Consider the following 23,647-nt stretch of genomic DNA (forward strand, 5'->3'; position numbering starts at 1 on the left):
ATGTAAAAGTTAAATGAGTAGCATGGTCGTGGAGTGTGTTGATGTTTTTTCGAACATCCTAATCAGATCAAATCCTCCAAGTCCACATGGTATGGTTTACTGCGTCAAGATTACTACGTACTTACTCCTACAAAGTTTTTGCTATTGCTTTATGACCCGTTGTCGTTGCGTAGTATCATCATGATGGCTCAAATGGTCTGGCAGTCATTTGATTCAAGCTACCTAATAAAATCACCCCGGATCAAAAGGTCCAATTCACATGATGGTGTCTGTGATTTTTACTTCAGTACTCAAGAACAAGCCAAGTGTAGAGTGATGTAGGACAAGGACGTGACACGAGTAGCAGGCGACCATCTCAGGCTCAGTGTAAGTAGCCAACAAAGCATGACCAACCGAGCGCTCGAGTAACTTAAGTTACAAGTCCTGTCGCCGGAGGTCCAGTAGTCCTTTCATGATAAGCTGAACGTCGAGAACAGCGTCAATAGCTGCACGGACTGTGCTCACTTGCACATGCCCGCTAGATGCTGGTGCAGACGTATTGACTTGAGTGGCGGTCTTGACCTCGACCTCCCAAAGTGTGTCGGTATGTGCTGGTATAGGGAGGGAGGTCTTTGGGTCGACCTAGTCATGAGTAATGTCAACTAGCGGTAGGGGAACGACAATATCAAACACCGATATGTACCTGCTCTTGCTGGAACATTTGTATTATCAGAGCCCCTCTTCGAAATGCATATCCACGTTTATATATTTGTGATCGTTGTCTGACGACACTATAAGCGTAAGCACAGACGATGAATTCTGGAGCATACGGACACATATCCCAGCGCCGAAGCGAAACTGAGGGCATCACCGATCACTTCGCAAGTAGCCCATGGTCTGACAGTAGCCTCAGGATGAACGCGTACGGATTCCGGCTTGAGGTACGAGAAAAGCGTCCTATATTATGGTTGATCCAACGCCTTCGTTCAAGTGGGTTGTCCAACCAACCATCCACTTTCCGTCCCATCTCCCAGTTCTTTTTTTGCTCTCAGCAACGCTGGCTCATCTCCTTGTACTTGTGACTGAACTCCGAACTGCTCGAATAAAATTTCACGGGTGTGCATGGGCGCTGCGGACTCCGTGTGCAGTGTCAGGCGATTGAGAATCGCCTTGAGATCCCGAGCAAAAAATTCACCGAAAAGAGCGACTTCATATGCATGCGCATGCGTCTGTGTGTTTGCGAACATGGACATTGGAAGTCAAGAGTGGATGTTGTTGAAAGAGATAACGTGATCTATGATGAAACGGCCCCTTGAAGAATAGTAGCCCTACTCAATACTAGTAGCCGTGCATATCATCTATGGCGTAACATAGGGAATCAGGCATAAGTAGTACGTAGAGACTAAGTCGAGTACAAGTACGGGTGAGCAGCTAGCTCTAGAAGCGGACCCAGACCTATTCCCTTGTCAAGGAATCCTAGTGCCGAGTCGAAACATTCTCATGCTTCTTGTCTGTCACTTGGAACGTTTCCAGTGCTACACATGACCGCCAGTTGACGGTTGCTGAGAATCATTTGGAGGTATCCTGGTTCTGGTATCGGACTCAGCTACAAGCTTAGCATGATATCCTCGAACATTAAGGATGAGGCGTGGTCCCAGCACAAACATCTGTATGACCGAGAAGATATTCAGGGCACCATTATAACCCATGGAATTCGATGCCTATAGAAATGATGAACAGCGACATGCAAATATCAGCAAAAGATTGGCATACCAAGACAGTTGAGAAAAAATAACGAAGGGCGACGCAAGAACCAGCAACAAAGCTTGAACGTGCGGAACTTCAGTAAAGGAAGATAACCACGGTCAAATTAGCAACTAACCTTGCAAAGTACACCACGTGAGTCTTCATTAAAACTGTGAAACAGTTCCCGATGATCTCGGTTTGCGATGATCGTCGCAATTGCCGGAAGTGTTTCACAACAATCCAGACTACAAGATACATCACAAGGACCTCCCATATAATGCGGAGTATCCAGGTGATGGACATCAGAAGGCGGGCATCTCCATCGTAGTCATAAGTGCACTGATACATGCCAGGAACGACCTCTGTCATTCCTCCGATGAGCCCTATACACTCGAGTCGTTCGTCCATAATTTAAGCTTACCCTTTGAATTACGGTTGACTCCTATTGCAGTAATTGCTCCGCCGACGATTGTGAGAACAAGCAAGGTTGCAATGAGAAAGATAAGCATCTTTCTTGACCCCTGATACATGGCATATAGCCGAGTGATCATGATGACTTGTATGACATTTCAGTTAAGATATCACGGGGTATTGCAGCCGAGCAACTCACCGCCCAGCATGGCAGCGACTATCACATTCATACAATTTAGTGCGACAAACATATTATTGCCTGGTAGAAACCCAGTTCAAGATGAGCATCGGAAGATCATGAACATCCAAACACTCACAGCTATTGCGGTCATTACATCGAACAAACAAGCCGATGAAGAGCTCACCACTAGGTAGGAGCACAATTGTTTGGACGGGAATGAGAGACATCGATGCAGAATACTCACCACATCTGTCAGCGGGACTGACGGAAGACTTCCTGCACGCCACTAATCAGAACAAACAATTGTAGTGTGTGAGAAGACATACCTAGCATGAACATGCTGATTGTGAAAGATGATTTATTAGCAGTGTCAACTTGAGTTTTCAGCCTTGGAAACATACACGACATACGGCATCCCAGCGTAGCGCACCTAGAAATTTGAATATTGTCAGCACAACTTGCCAACTGCGTGTATACGTGAGCTACATACAGTAAGATACAAAACGGTTATGAGGGTCCACCGCTGCCTCTGGGCCGAATGAATCGCATTAACCTGTTGTTCTTCTGATATGGAACTCTGCTCACCCAGACTAGTTCAACCTATAACATCATTCTCAGTGAGATATCTACTCCAATACATATGGTCTCGGCCTACCTCTCGTCCAAAGGTTAAAACTGTAATAAATATCATTAGGATATCAACGGTTCTTCAATATTGTTCGCTCACCCCAATCATATATCACTGCAGCAAAGGATGCAACTGCGAAACCACATTCAAGGTTAGATCGAGATACATGGTCTGACTATCTCTCCACAAACCGGCAATATAACTGTAAAATTGATTCAAAGTGACAACCAGCTGACTGGGATCGTTCGACACTGGAGTCATATTTGAGGGGTGGGTGTAAGCGAGTGGCAAACTTGGTGGCCGTAAACTGATGGCGTTCGTGATAGATATACCGTCATCCGGCGCCTATATCGCCGAAATAAGCATCGCGAGGATGTCCCTCGTTTCTGCCTTGGTTGAGCAATGTATTGTTATACAAAATCACGGAGAATGCGGAAGGAATCAAAAGCAAAAATTGGCTGTGGATCTGCAAAAGTGTCGCACGCGCAAGTTGTTTGAACACCGGAAAAGTTCGAAAAGCGGTTCGCAGTGCTAGTATTTGATTTCCGGATTGTTCTCGAGATGTTCTTGGCACTTGCATCAGGACTTCCAGCAATTCCATCAGTGAAACCATGCGCTTCATTGATCTCCCGCGCGCCTAGATGAGATGCGACCGCCGAAAATGCCTGCGGTCTCGATAACCCTCAATGAGGATCGTCATCCGTCCCGCTGGTCCAGGCCGGGAAGCCAGGTAACAGCTTATTCGAGGTCTGATGTCACAGGCCACAACCTGTCGGTGAGGCACAAGAAAAATCAGAAATGAAAGATAGAGTAGGTCCACACGCGGCAAACAGATACCTTACCTCTCTCCTAGGCTGAAACACCCTCGATAGTGAAATCCAGTGTCCCAGGTCCTCCTAGACCTTCAGCATCTGTCGCCCCATGTGCACCTCCGGCTATGATATCATCAGGATGCAAAAAGATGGCACTCTGATGCAAAATATATGCGAAATACGGCGATTGATGGCATCGGCGTTGCATTAATTTTTCACGTTGATTGATCACCCGTGTTGCTCTGGCGCCCATATAATGCTAAGTGGCTCGAAACAGAAACAAGAGGTCACAGGAAAGACAATTCGGGACACAGCTGCATGAAACCATGCGGGAAGCCAGACTTCTTGATTCTTCGCGCCACGGGCTCATCTCGTAAAGATTGACGGTGATTGTTTTTCAGTGATCTTCTGTCCCAATTTAGTCTGGTCTATATATCGAAAGAATCGAGAGACAAGGCAAAGAACTCACAGCATGATCTTCGTCAAGCCCAGCAATTCCACGGGCAGGGCGTAAAAGCCGCAAAGTAGTTTGATGGTTTCACCTTCACTTAATACTGATGAGGACCAGCTCAATGACCAAGATTGAGCGACAAGTTCCTGAAAAATTCCGAGATGTCACTGTCGAATTAGACGTATGTTCTACGGGTCTCTTAGACACACTATTTGAATGCACGTGTTGAGATGGTATATGAAGGTTCCGATAGGGAATAGGTAGCGCTACCCGCAGCTCAAAGTGATGCTCGGAGCGTGCCAATAGTCGTCAAATGCCCGGGAAGTGTTGTCGCGTGGAGATACAGCAATGTATCCATATGCACATCAGTAGCCAACAAATCGCAAAATTAGACAGAAGTTACCTGAAACACGGAATCAGTGTCTGGGCTATGATGGGTCCTCTCAAACAAATATAACTAGCCAAGCTATAGCAGCGGTACATCAGATTTAGATTCAAAGTCCGCGGGGACATCAAGCCATTGTACCGGGTAAGGGGGGGTTTGAAATTGAGAAGCATACGGCTGTGCAAGTGTCGGATATTTACAATTTCCACACCTGGCGCGACTTGTATCCTAATGATCGCAACACTCCGCCTACTGGCCCTTGTGAGTAGTTCCGGCCATAAGGACCTGCTATAGCCTCAACCATTCTGCAACACATCAATGAGCAACATCAGAACAGAGAACATAAATGGGGACTAACTGCTCAGGACCACAAACCAGAAACAGTATCTTTCGGTCACTGACATCGCTATCTTGCGAGAATAAACTGCGCCACCAAGGAGCACGAGAGGTAGAATGGAGGGCGCCACATATTGAATCTTTACCAATGCGACCCTTGTGTACCTCTAGATCTAAAGAACTTTGACCTTTGGTTTCACCAAACGAGTCAACAAAGAACTTCAGCCTGAACTTCTCGGGATTATGCTGCGCGAATTTTAACAGGGGATCAAGGATATCGCGCGGAGGTAGCTCAGAAGGTGTTCTTGATGAATGTAACAATGTGATTCGGCCTTGAAAGGATGAATTGCTGGAGAATACGGTACCCAACAGCTGGTAGAATGGAGTAATCCCAGTGCCGCCAGATATCTTGAACGCAAAAATCATTAGATAGGAGTAATCTATAAATTGACTATTTCCTCACCAAAATGATCTCGTCCCAAGCACCATCCTTCCAAGACCAGGTTTTGAGAGGGCCTCGAATCTCAATGGTATCACCGACTTGTTTCGAGTACAACCACCGGCTGACTTCGCCATGCTGATATCTTTTGATCCAGAACTTCATATTTCCATTTTCGTCTACTCTATCGAGTGGAGTGTAAGGTCGCTCCACTTGTATGTCATCGTCTTTGATGAAGACGGACCAGATAGGTGCGAAGAGATCACTTCCCTTGGGTAAAAGTTCGGGAGGTATCGCGACAGTCAAAATTTTTGTTCCACTTGATGTAATAGTGGACGAAACGAGTTTCGCTGGCGTGAAGTGAGATGGACTGAGGGGTATGTTGTCACGAGTTGGCGCGCCTCGGGAGATGTCAGGTAAGAGAAGATAAGCGGCGACAGCAGCAGATGCGCCTCCTAAGAGCAGCGTTGTAGTTGCCCTCTGTAGTGATCTCCGTGTATTGATTGTCGTAAGGCCTCTAGCACGAAGGCCAGCATGCTTCGCTAGTACTTGGAAACGCGATTTCAGCATCTGGTGTTGATTCCAAAAATGGCAGTACAGGTAGAAGCTCTTGCCAAACAAGTGTAAACATAAAAAGGATCGGCATATTTCCATTTCCAACTTTCTCCTTTGCTTGAGTTGAATCTCCCGCCAGCTCCCTCGAGTTCAAGAAAATTACGACCTTCACTCTTTCACAGTCTATCCTACTTTAATCACATTTAATGAGACACCTCCGTGACGCGACATGCAGCTATGCCTCAGGAACAACTATTCGTATGACTTCTGATAATACCACGACGCTGGCGTTGCGATTAAATCAAATGACTACCCCTACACTCTTTTCTCCTTCAAACACACGATACGTAAATCACGAGGACCACAACGAATTTTTAAGATTGTCTCCGGATTCTCAGTCCAATGGGTTCCTAAAGTCACCTTCTCGTTGCCTCCTCGCTGGGCTTGGTATCCACTACCAATTTGATTCCAGTAATTTCATGCAAATTGGCGAAAGACAGTATTTGTACGGCGAGGGACAAAATGCTTCGGATGTGCTGGCGGACGATATCAGTAGCGCCCAAAATCATTCAAACCCTCCGCGCGCGGCACCTCGGCTAATAGATCATACTGCCGAAGTCCTCAGTCGCTTAAACGAGTCTCAAAGCTCCTTAACTTTTTCAAGCGACACCTCGCTACCTAACCTTGGGCACTCATCTTCATCGTCATCGGCTTCCTTAGCTTCTGCTCGGTCTGTCTCTGACAACGAGGAAGGTCAGGCTTCAAGAGAGTTCTCCCTGGCTTGTCACCTCGCGGATGATGCTCTCTCTTGTTCACCTTCCAACATTGGTCTCGTTCCTGATGTCAACATGTACAACCTTGCGCTGTTTACGAAGTCACCCAGTGTAGGTGTCGATCCTTCAGCCATCATGGGACAGTTACCTGCGTCCCCTCGAGCATTTCTGTCGCCTCGCCTCACCCCTCGTAATGTCGCCTTCCGTTGCTCTCCGCTGTACATTCACGATTCAGTTCCCTCCACTCTTGGCGTGATGCGGGAATTGACACCCGGTGCACCATCTCGGGATTGCCCATCGCCACGTCTAATCCACGATATTGTTACCATCTTGTCCACTTCTGCAACACAGGATACTGACCAGCCCCAGCCCATGCCAGCTATGTACAGCGAACAGTCATCCTTCGAGCAATGCGCTCCGCAGAAGAGGGCACCCCCGATAATCAAGATGGAGACATTGCCAGATGCATCTATATTGCGTGTGTTCTCCCCCAAACAAGAGGAACGTTACGCTCTTTCTAGCTGCGACAACTTCTTGTTCCCTTCCTCCAACAATGTGTTTTCGCCAAGGCAGACCAAATTCGAGCCAGATCGCGGAATCTACAACGATCCACATCCATCGCCGATTCTTAACGCGCACATGGGAATTGAACTGTCTGAGCTCGCCTTCAGAGCCGAGCGCTATAAGGCACGCCATTCTGCACAAGAGATTGATCGAGGATGGTTGATGCATTTCGCGGGCAAGTTGAGCGACCGCGGAGAGCTTATAGAAGAATTCCGATGCTACGTTGTCGGGTGTGGCCAGAGGAACAAGCGCAGAGATCATATCATTGTACATGTTGGGGCTCACGTTGATCAGCGGCCATTCGGCTGTTCCATGTGGTTCGCACTATTTTTGCTACATCTCTGGCAATCACTGGCTAACACTGATTGACGATTGTCGACAGCCCACAGCGGTTTCTCCGCAAGAACGAATGCAAACGTCACGAGGCGAGCCATAGTGGGGTGAGACCGTATCATTGCGAAGTTTGTGGGCAGACCTTCGTTCGTCAAGATTTGCTGAAGAGACACACCAAGCGGACTCATGGATTAGAGAAGGGGACTCGCGGTGCAGGCTCGCGCCGTAAGAAGGCGAGGACTGAGTGATTTCGTTGTTAACTCGTTCGACAATGGAGACACTTCCTAATATCGGTGACAGTCAAATTAATCAAGATATTGTTTAGCTGATGGAGTTGTCACGGTGAAAGACATGGACAAAAACTTTGATGTTGGGATGGCGAAGTTTTTACAACTCGCAATGTGCCTCAAGATAAACCTATGTTCGGAGTACTGAACGTGCATGCATAACACAAATTTTTAAGGGTGCAGTAGTTAATAGTGTTTTCCCTCGTAGGTAGAGGCGTGTCGTGACAACGTGACATGTGTGAGGTGTCACTTCGCATTCCCTTGCAAGTTCAAAAAATCGGCCAACAAGCTCAACCATGTCGACCAGAGGACGGTCCATCTCCCCAAAGCCTTTGCAAGATGCCGATGTAGACATGGAGAATGGGGGAAACGATGACAAGAAGTGCAAAGTAGTTGTCATAAACGGTCTGTCTCGCAACGTCGTCCAAGCGCATCTACAGACTATTTTCGCATTCTATGGAGAAATCGTGAAGATTGACCTTCCACTCTTCCTGAAATGTAAGATTCTTGATAATTATCGTTCTTAGTGTATTTGATTTATTCCTACATTTTAGCCGGCCAGAATCGAGGAAAGGCTGCTCTTGAGTTCACAGACGCAGCATCTGCCCAGAAAGCTGCTTCACACATGAATGGCGGTCAACTAGATGGTTTGGTCGTAAAAGTCGAGTTATCTGATCTCCCAATCCGCACTCGTTCTCGCTCTCGCCCTCGTCCTCCACGCAACGGCCGTGAAAGGCGTTCACTGTCTCGGTCGCGTTCCCGCTCCCGTTCACCAGTGTTCCGTAGGAGAGGTTATGAATATTCTCGTTTCAATGAATCTTTCCGTGGAGGCAGAGGTTTCGGGCGTCGTGGACCTCCCGCCAGGGACACGTACCGTCCTTCTCGATCACGTTCCCGCTCGCCTATCAGGCGTGGGGATCGCTTGCCACTCAGAAGGAGGTCTCCAAGTTACGAGCGTGGAGGGACTGGGACTGGGTATGGGCGCAGGGGTCGAACCCGTTCCAGGAGCTACTCGGTGCGCTCCAGTCGCTCTCGTTCACGTACTCCTTCTAGGTCTCGCTCTCGTTCTGTATCCTATTCCTCTTATTCGAGGTACAGCCGTAGCAGAACTCGTTCAAAGTCTCTCAGCCGCGGAAGGAGGAGTTACAGTCGGGATGATATCAGAGATAGCAGGTCCAGATCTCCGGTATAAAAAGCAATTCTATACACTCTGGTATCTCAGGTTGCTGTTGTAATTATGAAGGTTACTACTGTTCCTGTTTTACAGTATCACAATGAAGTCTTGATCCGTACTCTAATAACTGGTCATGGAATCGTCATCGGTGAGGAAAGGTCTGCCATAGATAGTATCAACAGTAATGTCCAAACTGAAGGGTGTCGCTTACGCATATTCATGTTCGTTCCTGATGGCAATTGACATCCACTCTTCGTCGGCTTCTTGCTGAGTAAATCCTGGTCCTCCAGCAAGGCTAAGGACGACGGGTAGAAGTACCAAACCATGTAAAGCCCCAGAGATGATGAGAGTAAGCCACATGCGGAAGTAGTATATCTGTGGGGGCGTAAGACCTGTGTACATTTTTATCGGTAATTTGAAGTCTTACTTCCAACAGCTTGGATCGAGTGAGCGCTAGGACGGACATGCCAATCAGCTTGGTGAACGTGATACCGGACAGAACCTGAGAGATGTTGGTCATGGCGTAGCACCGAGTAGGAGGAATACTCACTGAGGGTCCGACATCAACAAGGGCAATCCACATCCTCTCGTCCCGCTCTTTCTGTCCCGCAGGATGATCAGCTGGCAAACCAGAACCAGCACTCATGAATGCCCTTGCAACATGAGCGCAAAACTCCACTGCAATGCCGATTGAAATGACCAGATTCACCAGACTGATAGCGTTCAGGCTAATGCCCCATATTGCCATCACGCCCATGACAGTCATTACTGTCAGCGCGACCACACCCGTCACAATTGTCCCTGTACGCCATGAACCTAGCAGTAGTGCTGTGACCACTAGCACGGCAGCCAGCCCAAGCCCGAGTATCTCTTGAGTGATGGCGACGATGTGTGCATATTGGTCGAAGAAAACGTAATGCAGGGAATAAGGGAAAACCTGTGATCCAGTGAACTCTGATATCTTGGCTGCTATTTGGCGTGCGACCGCCATGGAGTTGATAAAATCATCTTGTGATTTAAGAGGTGAGTGTGATGTGCGAAAGTGAGATGCGACAACGCCAGTTTCGTCGTCAAGCGAGAGCGCGGTGCCGAATGATGCCTTGCCTGCCAAGGGACACGTCTCGTCTGTAGGTGAGATAAGCCACTGCTTCAGATACCGCATGAACTCTTCTCCCTCGGGTAATCCGACCATGGTGATGTTCCAGGCAGGTTCCTTGCCATATAAGCAGGGTTGGCATAATCGTTCTGAATCTCTCGGCGTACAGAACATGGAAGGATTTCTCTTGCGTACACGGCAGCACGTCTCCATGGCAGGATCAAGCCACTTGAGAAAGTCATCTATCCAAGACGCAGTCGGCTGCGAGATAAATGACGACTCAGGTCTCTTCCGTTCAGCCTCGAGAACGTTAGCAACAGAAAACTCATCACAGGTCGTGAAACGACCACAGAGCTCTTGCTGGCCAGGCCGCTTCGTCACGTCAAGGTCATGAGATACGAAGTAAACTGGAGGTCCGACATCCAAGTACACATCAAGATGATCAAAGTAATCGTTGAGGTAAGAATCCGAGGGGAGAGCCAACCTTTGATCTGTCAAACGATTAGCTTAGTTAAGCTTGACTTAATATCAAATTACCAAGTCCCAGCTGAATGTGCTGCATCGATATTGCAGAGAGCACGAAGATTCCCGCAAAACTAAGGAGTACAGCACCCTTGACAACTGGTCGAAGGAGGAAAGGTGCATAGTGGCGTCGGATGAAGCGAGCAACCCTGCCTAGTCCACTTGCATTCATGGGAGCATCAAGCAGGGCGATGCGAGAAGGCCATGTGATACAGGGGAAACAGTCAACTCGGCTTGCCTGTATAAGTAGTTAGTCTAAAAAGTATTATGTGGACCGACAGACGATTACCCACCTCTACGCGCTTAAGATCAATGGCAAGCGCACTGACAAAGACAGAAATTTGGAGCAACGCATTCAAGAAGACGCTACCAGCGGCATACAAGGCAAAGTTGCGTACAGCTGGCATGGGCACCAATGCACCAAGGCCAAAAGCAACTGTTTCTGTCACGGAACTCAATAGAATTGACGGACCCATCTTTGCCAATGTCCGCGCAACCCTTTCCTCTGCAGGTAGATATAAGGGCACCGAGGCAGTATCGACAGATTCATCATGTGCCGATTCAAAAGGTGAACGGTGAGGGGTAGGAGAGCGAGCCGTTGGGTATCCTCCTCCCGGAGCAGTTGCCGAAGCATTGGGCCCATGGAAGAGATTTTGCCTATCAAGCTCGTGAACGAGAATAAAGACATTGTCGACACCGACGGCGAGTACAAGGAAAGGAATAACTTCGGCAATAATGAGAGTCGTCTTGACACCGACAAGGGAGAAGAAACCGACTGAAGATGAGACGGACAAAATGACAAGTCCGATCCCAAGCAAACCTAACGTGAATTTCGAGTCGACGAAGAGATGACGGGGTAGTCTCGGTAAAATGTGCGGCGTGTTACGGGAGTCGACAGAGACCGAAGAGGAAGTAATGTTTGACCGTTTGAGTAGCTTAGGGAAGTTGCGAGCCCACAAAGAGAGGGACGCCATTATACCCTCTTCCTCCCTTGCTGCTGACCCATTGCCCAGGGTCAATGATATGTAGAGAAACATTGCGAGATACGATAGGACGACAATCCTGACGTCAGTGTTGGTACTCCTGCTGATCTCTTCCTCTAAAGAGACGCCGGTAGAGAATGCAATATTCATGCCCGCCTCAGAGGGAATGCGTTTGCTGAGATCGACGAGATATGCCCTCAGAGTTTGCTCCCATTCGACAGCTTTCGCGATTTCCGCCTCGTCGAGTGAATTCGCCACTACATAAGTAACGACGAGAGCCTTTGCATCGAGGTATGATTTGCGCTCAGGCATATCCTCAGGCACGCCACCTAGGACATACTGTGGGCCAAGAGGCTGCTGGAAATCTGGAAGGCAATCCACAGGGGAGTTTGCACATTGAACCAATCGGTCTTTCCAAGACTCCTCGTCGTAATCACTGAGATCATTACCAAACCATGCACCAACAGACTGAACGACACATGCTCCTTGTGGCCCGGCAGGCTTGAAACATACATCTGTGAGGCGGTAGCCATTGGGGGAAGATTGGAGAGAACGTATATCACTCTCTATGTCCATCCAGTATCGTAGATGATCGTAACTGAGCACAGGATCTTGCGAAGATACACCAGTATCTGTGAATGGGGGCGGGTCGATGGTGATAGGGGTGCTTGAGAGTGCAGTAACAAATATTTGCTGTGGACGGTAGAAGGGACCGAAGTGTTCATCGAAGTATTCTTTCTGAAGTTTGCTTTCTGAATCAGGAGCGACCCATAGCCGAACTGGGTCAGTCTCAATGTCGAACCTTTGCCAACCTAAGTTGAGCAGACCAATCACGGTAAACACGAGTGCAAATGTCAAGAATGGCCAGGATGCTGCAGCAAGGCCTAAACGATAGAAAACGCGACGAAGGATCGTGTTGAGGCGATATTGGCGTGGCTGAGACGCTTCAATGGGGTCAAGAAGGGAAGCACCACGACCGAGCCGTCTGGATTCTGTTGATTGAGCTCCAAGGGAGTCGTTTGCGTCACCTTGCGGAAGCGAGACCGCGCCAACAAGACCGCGTGTGTGTAACATTGGGGAGCGGACAGATGCGGTGTCCGCTGATAGTGCCATTCTCTCGTATCTTTTCTCTCTTCGCTTCCTCATAGTGGCCTGAAGAACATATCCAAATACAAAGGCAACGGCGCACAAGGAGTACGCGAGGATGAGTACGAACGAGAGGCATGAAAGCGTGCCGAATTGGCATGTCGGGCCACTGATCCGTGGAGGCTCGTAAGGAAGTGCAGGACAGACTGTGGGGCAGTCAATGCAGGTGCAGCGGCTTTCTAGGTCGTTATCAGCGCAATTCCGTGGTGTGGGGTCTAGCGCAGTGAAATCAAGGGGTGTGGAGGAGGGGTAATTTATCTGGAATGGACTTCCAAGGTCCTTCTCATCTCCTAAGAACTTGAGGAATTCTGAATACGTCTTAGCACCTCCCCCAATGAGGTCCATAGCATATCCATTGGTGGCACCGACTTGGACGTTCTTGCAGCTATCGAAGAAACCCGAAGCGAATTGTTCGCCGACGAAAAAATCAACCGTTTTCACAGCTATCTCTCCCGAACCGGTCTTCTGCGTATCCGTGATGTTTAGGAATGATCCCTGGTGTGGTGAACAAGTGAATGAGCAGAAGAACGAACGGAAATTATTTCGGCATGCAGGACAAGACGAGATGATGAGCTCGGCTTGTGCTAGACTGTCACGCAGGGTCTCGACCTGACCAGAAGTGCAGCAGGTAGGCCCTTCCGCGAATTGGACACCGCAAACTGACACAAGCAAATCTCTGGCTTTGCTGTCCTCGGGCTAGAGTAATGGTGAGCAGAGATACAATTGTATTACACTATAAAACGTACTGCGACCGGAGAACCATCATACGGACACGGAAGTTGCTGCCCAAACCAACCCTTCGTTCCACAAGAACCCCTCATAGCACATTGTTCAGCTCCGCTATCTCCTTCCCATCCTAACATGGTGCAGCGAAGTTCGCAGACCCGACGGCCAAAATAATGCAAAGCTGAGTTTGTTCAATAACGCAACTGATGACGATCAAATAGAAGGTATCTGAATGAAAGTAGCGGCAGCAGCTCAAACTGAGCCAAAGTACTTGAGACACTCCACGAGGCTCCACGCAAGTGTACTCTGAGTCTAAAGAAGTCGTGCCAACAACCACTCACGCAGTGGACCACGTGCGTTCCCGGGCCAACCCCGGCCAGGTCCCCAGGAACGATTAGTACTTCACAGCTTTGATCACAAATTGACAATCTCGGGTCCATCGCACCACACCTCCATTCATCCACTCACTAATGGCAGAACAAACACAATCCAAGAAGCTCAACACCGCTGCAAAACCGCGAAAGCGTTTCGTCGGCTCAAAATCTGCAGCACCATCCAAATCCGGTTCACCAGCAGCAATCGCCAATCAAATACCCGATGAGATATTGTCAGATGCTCTGCTGAACCAGGCGATTAAGCAACTTCCTGCAAATTACTCTTTCGAAATCCATAAAACAGTGCACCATGTCCGCAAGAACAAAGCAAAGATGGTCGCCTTGCAGATGCCCGAGGGCCTGCAGATGTTTGCTTGCACAATAGCGGACATAATCGAGCGGTGCGCAGGTGATGGAATTTGATTTTCAGAGCTGCATGCTAAGCTGATTCTTGATGTCGTAGTTTCACCGACGCGTTGACTGTAATTATGGGCGATGTCACTTACGGTGCATGCTGTGTAGATGATTACACTGCAGTCGCATTGGGATGCGACATGCTAGTCCATTATGGTCACAGCTGTCTTGGTGGGTTCATGCGCCGCAGTTTTCAAGTTTTATCCCTTATTTGGCCATAGTGCCCATCGATCAAACCACAATCAAGACCCTGTATATCTTTGTCGAAATTGGAATCGACTCGTCTCACTTAACAGAGACGATACGACTAAATTTCCCAAATGATCGACAGACATTTCACAAACAATTACTCGAATATGAAGAAGATAATGTACGGATACCTGCTGGTCAGAAAATCGGCAAGACTCGCCACCTCCAAATCGAAGGTCTTTCGAGTGAAGGAGAAACGGAACCTCCAGCTCCTGCCGAACCGACAAGGTTTGCGTTGGTCTCAACAATCCAATTTGTAGCAGCTCTACAGAGGTTGAAGGAAGATCTGACGTCGCCGTATTCTGATGTCGGAATGTCACCTAATGGACTGCTGCACAGTGCAGAATCAGAGTCATCAGCGGGAGATGTCTCGAAGTCGTCATCTGGTCATCGCCTTTGGACTGGCGTTTATGACGCCACAATACCGAGATCTAAACCTTTGTCTCCTGGTGAAATACTAGGGTGCACTGCTCCCCTACTTGGTGATATAGACGCCCTGATGTACGGGATCACCTTTGCATGTTCACCAAGTGTCTCATAGTGTTTCAGATATCTTGGGGATGGTCGATTTCACCTAGAGTCCATTATGATCGCGAATCCCTCAGTACCTGCTTTTCGATACGACCCCTATTCCAAGAAAATCACGAGAGAGCTTTACAACCACGAGGAAATGCGGATGATCCGAGATGACGCAGTTCAGAAGGCGCGTAAAAGCATCACAGCTTTCCCAAAAACATCTTCACAGGGGATCGTTTCCCCGACTGATGAAAATCCGATATGGGGCATCATTCTTGGCACTTTGGGGCGCCAGGGCAGCTTCAAGCAGATGCAGGCGATCACCCATCAACTTTCTACCTCAAAGACGGATATTCCTTATATCCCTATCCTACTTTCTGAACTCTCGCCCGCAAAGCTTGCACTGTTTAACCCATATATATCGACGTTCATTCAAACGGCGTGTCCGCGGTTGTCGATAGACTGGGGGTATGCTTTTGACAGACCGCTCCTCAGCCCATATGAAACAGCAGTTGTGGTGGGGCAAGCAAAAGGGTGGATGAATGAGGAGAAAGAGGGACGTGAAAGGGCTAGAGGTGGAAGATATCCTATGGATTTCTACGAAGTAGGCAGTCCGTGGGCTGTTGCTAGGACGAAGTCTTCATATCTTTAATTCAAGCACGAGTCTCGGTAAAGAATAATGACACTGATGATCGTATAGGCTAAGTCTGACTTGTCTGCTGCACTCTGTACTTACTCAGCGAATTGCCAGGAAGATCAATCGCAATAAATAGTACGTCATCCATATCATATGTAGTATACTGACCTTATTTCGATTTTGACCCCTGAAGGCCATGACAGCGTGTGCCGCACTAGCTCAAATCTGCATTAAGATTCACTGAATCGCATCCGACTGTTTTCAATCACATCAAGGCAGTAAGAAGGAACGGTCATCTAATTAATGATTCCGTGTCTAGCTTAGGGCGACTATAGACTAGTGCTTATTAAGCACCGCCACAGCATAAGTAGTCACATGCACAGCTTGTACACTCAACCAGGACGAACTTTGGTTCAGTCACGAACCTTGTTCAGCCTCCTGCGTCATGCATATCTGTCTCTTACCTGCAGAAATTGTACTACAGATAATACTCGATATCTATAGAGACCACAAAGGGACTACTGAATGTGCCACGCTTGCTGCTCTTGCAAGAACGTGTAGGAAATTCAAGGAGCCTGCGCTTGACAGCCTTTGGAAAGATATATTTGGGTTCAAGCCACTCAGGCCTGCCTGAAGGTGGCATCGACACAAGTATGCGAGGACAGGTGGTAAGAAAATATCAAAATATTTTCATGCTATCGAATGATCAAATTATATATTGCAAATAGACGCTCAAAAGACCTCTTGCAAATTCAGAGTGGAAGCTTGTGGATCGATATGCACGACGTATCCACTCCTTTGCCGTCTCAACAGCTGATATAGACATACTAGACGGTCGGGTTGTGCAGGTCCTCATTTCTGCGCCATCAACCACACCACTCCTGTCGAACCTTCGCAGGTTGACTTGGTATGGCGACCAACAGCATTTCCTTCCGCTGTTGCGCACCCTCTTTGGACCAACTATCACATCGATGATACTGGGCTTCAAATTGAAGCAGCCCTCATTTGCATCATCAGCTTTGTTGGCTTCCATCGAAGCTCGATGTCCATCCATTCGAGAACTTGATTGCGCATATAGTGGTGATTCTGAAGAAAGTTCAGATCTAATTGTAGAAGCCTTATGTGGCTTGCGGAAGCTTTTTCCATCTTCAAACTAGGGTCTTTCATGCCAGAGACCTTGTTCGTTTGGCTTCGTTACCGTCGTTGAAGTCTCTGCACTTCGACCTGATGGCTTACGATATCGACGAGCCGCAACGTGGTTCCATTCCAACAAATTTCTCCCAACTTGATGAAGTGCACATCACTACACCGTCACATTCCATCCTTAATCACTGTCTCAAAAATGTTCGTTATCCCTCATGTCGATCATTGAAGATGACCGTCGATCCTGATGATTTCGACGCTGACCCAGAGGTCTCGTTATTCCCGTATGGTCTGTTGGAAATTGCAGACGTCATCTCCCTCTCGGAGTGCTTCTCTCCTGTTCTCAAGGAACTTGTTTTTGAATTGGAGTCCGAGCTTGACGACTTTAATTTGAAGACACGCTCGCTGGTCCCAGGTTTGCACTTGGCTTTGACGTGGTTGTCCCGTTGCTGTCGTTTAGTCGCTTGACGAACTTACGGCTCGATTGGATTTGCACTTCGGCCATCGATGACGCCTCACTCAAGACGATTGCGCAATCCTGGCCTCAGCTCGAGACTTTTTGGTTCGGAGGTGCGGTTCTATGGGTGGTCCCGCCATCTCTCACCTTCATAGGATTTGCCCACCTCATATATCATTGCCGGCGCTTGTGCAACATTCAAATGTCCTTTCGCGCATGTCCAGTCGATATCAACAGCGAGCCGTTCTCTAAAACCATCCCTAACGAGAATATCACCAGTTTTTCTGTGGCGGTATCTCCAATTGTCGATCCCATCAGCGTGGCCTGTCAACTGCGTAGATTGCTGCCCAAATTGACCGAAGTCTACTTCCTCGACTGGCTTGCTTACAAGCTTCACGTGCCGCCCTCATTTGAACATTATGAGGATGGATGGAGTACGGTGAACGAGTTCCTGGGGGTTCGTCACTACTACAAATGGAGAAGAAATAGGCTAAAGATCGCAGCCCATGCTCTTGGTTTGACGGGACGTATTGCGCAGTGACTAACCTACAAATATGTATTATCCAGGTCTGGCGAATGCGTTCGGCATGTACGATGGCGAAGACTCGAGTGGAACAGCGGATCCGGAGGAGCTGTCCTTACCTTTTGTACATAAAATGGTTGTCAGCAGGTTTCGAACCAGCTCCGAGAGAAACAGATTTTGACTCTGGTAACCACTTGGCTCAGACGAGTTAGATGGAAATCATCCATGGGCAAATGTCAAGATGTATTCTGATAGAAAAAACAGTGCTTCAGCAGATTTCGAACCTGCAGGGTCCAGAAGAAACAGATTTTGATTCTGTTATGCAACCACTTGGCTGAGACCGGTCGAGATGAGCCCCCAAGGAAACCATGCATGAGTGAATGGATGGGTGTGTTCTGATAGAAAAAGAGGCTTGTTGTCAGCAGGTTTCGAACCTGCTCCGACCAAGAGAAACAGATTTGGACTCGGTTGTGGTGTTCGGCAGGGGTCAAACCTACACAGCCCAAGAGAAACAGATTTTGATTCTGTGGTGGTAACCACTTCGCTAAGGCCAGTTAAGATCAGCCTCTAAGGAGACCATCCATAAATGATTGTCAAGGTGTGTTCGATAGAAAAAGTCTTGTCGTCGGCCGCGGCAGGTTTCGAACCTGCGGGGGCCAAGAGGAACGGATTTTGACTCTGGTGACCAATTAGCTAAGACCAATTAAGATGGACCTCCGAGGAGCTGTACATGAGTGAATCTTCAAGGCATGTTCCGACAAGGAAAAAAAACCTTGTTGTTGGTAGGGATTTCGGTTCTGTTGTGACCAGCTGGCTAAGACCGGTTAAGATGGATCTTCAAGGAAACCATCCATGAGTTAATTTTCAGCGTGTCCTGATAGAAAAACAACCTTGTCATCGGCAGGTTTAGAACCTGGGCAGTCCAAGAGAAACAGATTTTGATTCTGCTATAGCACCCTCTGGGCTATGACCAGTTAAAGATGAACCTCCAAGGAAACCATCAATGAGCGAATCTTCAAGGCGTTTTCCGATAGAAACAAAACTGTTGTCGGCAGGTTTCGAACCTGCGCTGTCCAAGAGAAACAGATTTTAATTCTGTTGTAGTAACCAAGACGCTTCCTGTGCACGTCGAGGTGACCCTCTGAAAACTGTCAATAAGTGAATATCAAGGTTAAGAGGTTCAAATCCACACCACCCAAGGGAGCAGATTTCTAGTCCGTTCTGGTGCCAGTTGCTACTTAAGATAGACCTTGAAGGAGCGAGTCAGAGGCTGGCATCGGTGCCGTTATGATGATGGTGTAAGTAAAACATTGATCATGGCTATGTACTTGGCACATGCTGCCCCCTGTCAAGGAAAAACAAAATGTTACTTCCGATATCAAACGACAGATATGTACACATGCAACACTCGAACTAGCGCCTGAAGACTCAAACTGTCCACACATCACACCCTGTCCATCGCGTGAGTTTGACATACTCGCAGTAATAGTGGTGCAACTTACCCATAAACATACTCAACCTCATCAACCCCACCGCCAGAACCGAAAGGACCTTTATTCTCGCGAGACATAGGACCGAGCTCAGGCCCATCCTCGTCGTCGTCAATAGGATTCTCATCGTCAAGACCAAATGTCAAAACAGGGCGAAGTCCCCCTCCTGAACTAGACCGCCTGTTACCTGCCGGAGATTTAGGCAGTGCAGCCATAGTCTTTGGGCTCATGTGCTTAAATAAGTCATGAATGAGATGCAACCCGTGTCGGAACATTTAGGCGTTGGCTTACCTCCCAATCATTCAGGTTCTCATCTGGGATGTCACGATCATCCCGACCGACGTCAAGTCTGGGGTCGTCGCCCAAATCACCAATTGACGCCACGCTGTCGCTGTCGCTGATGTTGTCAGCAATATTTGAGACAAGCTCTGGGAGCCGCTGCCATGCGTTCCCGCCCGTTGAGATCGTTCCGAATGGTGGAAGGCCAGATTGATCGTCGGACCAACCGAGATCAGACAGGTATTCCTCATATTCCTCCTCAAACGCAAGATCTTCGGTAGTATACGGGAGAAATATGGATGGATCCGGTGCTTGAGAACGCGGAGGTGGGAAAACATCAGCCTCGACGACGTTCGGAGTGCCAATTGGTCGGATGATGTTTCCGAGGTCTAGCCCTGGAGGCAGGCCTTCCATGTTGTGAGAAATACTGACGGAACGCCGATGTGCCTGGGATTGCTGGCTCGGGGCCTGAGGTCCGTATCGTTTGTTATTATCTAAGGAGTGGGTCACGGTGAGTATGATACATAAAAACGCGGGAAAAACGCATACAATACTTGACAAGGTGACGCAGAGCTTGTTCTTGTGCCTGAAAGAACATCGGCATAGGACACTAAAGATGAGACTCGTTACATACCTGAGCGTCAGAGATATCATCAACCTCGGTGCCAGTTAGCCATTCATCACGCAGATCCGGTCGACAGTTCAGGTAGATCGACGTGATCACCTTCATATTTGCTAATAGGGGATAAGTGTAAACGCTTACTACTGTAGTCATCGCACGTACATTGCCGCCACTTCCTCCCACAGAAGGGAACTTGACTCTTGATAAGTTTCAAGACATGGAGTTGAAGCAAAGGATGCGAAACCCGTAGCACGCGTTTCAACACCGCCTGAGCAAGTTTGTAAATAGTTAATGACAGCTCAAACAGGCGCGCTCACAGAACTCTTGTACTGCACAAGCATCCATATACGATGTGACCGGCTCTTGGACAACTTCTGCATAATCTTGGCAAAATTAATTGTGGAAAAGAAGTTGCGCCATGAGAACTCCGTAAGCATTTCGACTTCTTCTTCGTGTTTTTGGCCGTTCGGAAGATTTTTTGTCTGTAGCACCACGTGGGCACAAGAACGGGGTTTTTCATCCTGCAGACGTGGAGCAATTTTTGCGTGATGTATCTGGCAATACCGGAAGAAGCTGGGTAATATCCAAGATTAGTCTCGATACTCGCGGATTCCGCCTTACTCACTTGTGGTCAGGAGAATCGGCTTTTGATACGACGGATGACGAAACTTCTTGCAGTCCAAACATCTTCAGAATCAGCAGTAAGCAATTGGTGTCCAATAGAAGCTGGCCAAGATGATGAAACTTCATCACATCTGTGGTGTACGTTAGATATGCGTTGACACACGTCAAGGAAAAGTACTCACGGGAAGCTTTGAACCATTTCAGCGTCAGCAACAAAATAGCTGAGACGGCTTTGGATGTAATCTCGCGATGCCGGGTCACATCGAGGTCGTCGAGTGTCGGCGGTGGGGCGGGAGGTTGCTCAGGTGCTAAACAAAATTATGATCAACATGTGTGAGAACGGACCACGGAGATACACACGAGATGCAACACCGGGAGGGAACACTGAAGATGTTGATGACTGAGGAACTTGCTGCTGCCCGGTCCCAGCGGATACAGTCGCTAAAAGGAGTTTCAGTAAGACCAGTACCCATCCTGATAGGACAGGCAATACGGCGCTCTAAACGCAGGTGAGTCAATGGCGATACGACGTTGAGCGAACTTACATAGATTGTTTCAACCCTCTTCAGGCGCATGAAATCCTCCTTTCTTTCCCTCGCCTTGCGCTCTTGGGCGGAAGAAGCGGCATCACCTACAGCCACAACGGCTTCCGCGATTTTTGCATCCAGCACTGCAACATCTAGTAATGGCTCTGCAATCTCAAGATCCTGAAATAAACTTTCTCAGCAACGGCCATCCAAATTAGCAATGGGACGGCATACATCGCTAGTGACTTGGAGTGGTTCGGCATCCCCCTCAGACCCAGGCATACAGTCAAGCCCGCTCTCGGCAGTCATGCACTCTTCTCTTGTCTTCCACATTTGCCAGAGCGAGAGACTTACATACATATGCCGATTATATAGCTTGTCCGCCTCATCGATGGCAAACGGTACGAGGCGATCATTGTTAGCACCAAATCTACTCTTCCGGGAGAATGGAAATAAGAATGGCCGATTTTGATCCGTCTGATATTGCTGTTTCTTGGGCTTGGGAGAAGGAGGCGGGGATGGTGCAGGTGTTGCAGGCTGAGGACCCGGGCGATATCCTGTATTAGGAACATGTGACTGGAAAGGCTGGTGATTCAGCGAACTTGGAAGACCAGAGTGCTGCGAGTCTGCGTCATCGTGGTGATAGTGATGGCGGACAGGAATAGGAGAATATGCCTGTGCTAATTTGGAAGTGGAAACGGAGGGCGCGGGTTTGATCGGAGGTGTATCTGGTTGGGTGAGCGGAACTGGAGGCGTGAATGTCGGGTATTTCACCGAAGTCTCCTGTCGGAACGTTTCAATGTCAAATGGGGTGCATTTGACGGGGACAGCTTTTATATTCGTTGTGAAAAGCGTCAAATAAGCTTTAATTGAAAGTGACCAACCTTCGTCGGGCACAGACGGAAGGTTGGCAAGTTCCCGGGCCAACTTCTTGACACGTGCAAGTTCTCTGATGCCACCACAACACGCGAGAAGTGTCTTCCAAAGCACAAGGAGTAGCTAATTGTATTTCAGTTTCGCAACGCGGCTTCAGATCTGCTGCTGTGTCATACCTTCTTAATGGGGTATCCCTTCGCGCTCTTGTCCCTCAAGGCAGAGACCACGTTGAATAAGTACACCGGTAATGGCGGGTCCATGCTCACTAACCGATCGGAATTAGCCTGTATGACGTCTTCCCGTTGCAACACGCACTTAGTTCATCTGCGAAGTCATCGCGTTCCTTGAATATTTCAATGAGGTGGTACATCATGCCGAGATACACCGAGATCTCGGTTGTAACCTCTTCTAGAAAGTCGGCTTTTTCAGTAGGTGTGATCTGGAAGTGTGCTGTATCTGCATCTGAGAGCGAGCTGTTATCTAAAGGTCAGATAACCGACCACGTACTAAATAAATGCATACCAAAGTAGATCATGTTTCTGACTCGCGATTTTCATTGATTCGACGATTGTGCTTAACCCATTAGCGATTCGCACAATCTTGCAGTTCTCGTAGATCCAGTGCAACTGATGCTCTGGAGACGTTGTCTCAGCAAAGGTACCTATGTCATAAACGAATGAGTATTCGTTGTTTCGTCGCGCATGGGAATGAGACCTTGCAGAACGTAAAAGAGTCGACGAGCATTCGTAAATCGGATCTCTGCGTCCCTGTGCTCGAGACTTTCGAGGAGTACCTCAACGTGTGCCTTCCGCTGTGAGGGAGTAGTATCGGGGCTTGTCCACTCTATAAATGTGAAAGTTATATCTGATCCTGACGTGTGATGGACGGTGCTGCATACCTCCGGGAAACGAGCCTTTCCATGCTTTTAGATTTTCCGCGACTTGAGGCATCTCTACGTATGAGTAAAATTCATCGATCTCATTCATGACTGTGTCTTCATCATCGTAACGAAAGTCATAAAATGATTGCTATATATATGATAGTACATCATGAATACGATAAACGACAAACAGAGCCGGAAACATGCCTTTGGCTTTGGCGCGCATGTGACCATTGCCTTGAGCTGTCCTAGTGTTATGGAGTCTAGTCCCAGCTGGGATGCGGTGTTTGCACCATCTTGTTCCCCAGTAGAGTATGAGGGCGGGGCTGAAAATATCATGCCGCTCATGTTGACGGAGGTAGTAGTTTACTACGATACGATACTCGTAACGATAAAGAACACGACTGTTACCACCGAATATCACGTGACCTACACATGTCTCTCAGGGAAAAACCTGGCAGCTTTATATAAACTCCCTAATGCCATGTCGTACAAAGACCCTGTTCTTG

General features: G+C 48.2%; 8 protein-coding genes across 8 annotated transcripts; 4 read left to right on the top strand and 4 right to left on the bottom strand.

The window, feature by feature from the left end:
* Positions 1-414: 414 nt before the first annotated feature.
* BJ212DRAFT_1266835 (uncharacterized protein) lies at positions 415-1,226 on the bottom strand (the record flags this gene model as incomplete). Its single annotated transcript, XM_041330612.1, has 4 exons — positions 415-621; positions 671-761; positions 814-936; positions 988-1,226. 4 exons carry the CDS (start codon positions 1,224-1,226, stop codon positions 415-417), a joined length of 660 nt encoding a protein of 219 aa, XP_041195701.1.
* A 3,563-nt stretch (positions 1,227-4,789) lies between these two features.
* On the bottom strand, positions 4,790-5,938 carry BJ212DRAFT_1266477 (uncharacterized protein; the record flags this gene model as incomplete). The annotated part of the gene is made up of 3 exons (XM_041330573.1): positions 4,790-4,898; positions 4,952-5,337; positions 5,393-5,938. 3 exons carry the CDS (start codon positions 5,936-5,938, stop codon positions 4,790-4,792), a joined length of 1,041 nt encoding a protein of 346 aa, XP_041195702.1.
* Positions 5,939-6,045: 107 nt separating this feature from the next.
* BJ212DRAFT_1340115 (uncharacterized protein) lies at positions 6,046-7,908 on the top strand. The gene is made up of 2 exons (XM_041335088.1): positions 6,046-7,577; positions 7,643-7,908. The coding sequence occupies exons 1-2, from the start codon at positions 6,130-6,132 to the stop codon at positions 7,839-7,841; spliced, it is 1,647 nt and encodes a 548-aa protein (XP_041195703.1). The 5' UTR covers positions 6,046-6,129; the 3' UTR covers positions 7,842-7,908.
* A 268-nt stretch (positions 7,909-8,176) lies between these two features.
* Positions 8,177-9,072, top strand: BJ212DRAFT_1266494 (uncharacterized protein; the record flags this gene model as incomplete). The annotated part of the gene is made up of 2 exons (XM_041330575.1): positions 8,177-8,378; positions 8,435-9,072. 2 exons carry the CDS (start codon positions 8,177-8,179, stop codon positions 9,070-9,072), a joined length of 840 nt encoding a protein of 279 aa, XP_041195704.1.
* A 189-nt stretch (positions 9,073-9,261) lies between these two features.
* Positions 9,262-13,664, bottom strand: BJ212DRAFT_1266716 (patched family-domain-containing protein; the record flags this gene model as incomplete). Its single annotated transcript, XM_041330599.1, has 6 exons — positions 9,262-9,429; positions 9,482-9,556; positions 9,605-10,641; positions 10,688-10,910; positions 10,966-13,497; positions 13,548-13,664. The coding sequence occupies 6 exons, from the start codon at positions 13,662-13,664 to the stop codon at positions 9,262-9,264; spliced, it is 4,152 nt and encodes a 1,383-aa protein (XP_041195705.1).
* Positions 13,665-13,997: 333 nt separating this feature from the next.
* Positions 13,998-15,732, top strand: BJ212DRAFT_1445828 (putative diphthamide synthesis protein-domain-containing protein; the record flags this gene model as incomplete). Its single annotated transcript, XM_041338158.1, has 4 exons — positions 13,998-14,302; positions 14,365-14,486; positions 14,537-15,065; positions 15,114-15,732. 4 exons carry the CDS (start codon positions 13,998-14,000, stop codon positions 15,730-15,732), a joined length of 1,575 nt encoding a protein of 524 aa, XP_041195706.1.
* A 1,212-nt stretch (positions 15,733-16,944) lies between these two features.
* On the top strand, positions 16,945-17,858 carry BJ212DRAFT_1478549 (uncharacterized protein; the record flags this gene model as incomplete). Its single annotated transcript, XM_041339725.1, has 2 exons — positions 16,945-17,228; positions 17,276-17,858. The coding sequence occupies 2 exons, from the start codon at positions 16,945-16,947 to the stop codon at positions 17,856-17,858; spliced, it is 867 nt and encodes a 288-aa protein (XP_041195707.1).
* Positions 17,859-19,096: 1,238 nt separating this feature from the next.
* BJ212DRAFT_1340131 (uncharacterized protein) lies at positions 19,097-23,559 on the bottom strand. Its single transcript, XM_041335089.1, has 19 exons — positions 23,346-23,559; positions 23,157-23,286; positions 22,973-23,101; positions 22,781-22,919; positions 22,574-22,731; positions 22,435-22,523; positions 22,267-22,381; positions 21,617-22,212; positions 21,401-21,562; positions 21,216-21,354; positions 21,038-21,163; positions 20,857-20,986; positions 20,549-20,804; positions 20,394-20,499; positions 20,244-20,344; positions 20,159-20,195; positions 19,622-20,103; positions 19,343-19,563; positions 19,097-19,291 (listed from the first exon to the last, which is right to left on the bottom strand). Exons 1-19 carry the CDS (start codon positions 23,484-23,486, stop codon positions 19,285-19,287), a joined length of 3,264 nt encoding a protein of 1,087 aa, XP_041195708.1. The 5' UTR covers positions 23,487-23,559; the 3' UTR covers positions 19,097-19,284.
* Between the last annotated feature and the right edge of the window lie 88 nt (positions 23,560-23,647).

The sequence above is a fragment of the Suillus subaureus genome (genome assembly GCF_016647635.1).
Source record: "Suillus subaureus strain MN1 chromosome Unknown BJ212scaffold_8, whole genome shotgun sequence".
Lineage (NCBI taxonomy): Eukaryota > Fungi > Basidiomycota > Agaricomycetes > Boletales > Suillaceae > Suillus > Suillus subaureus.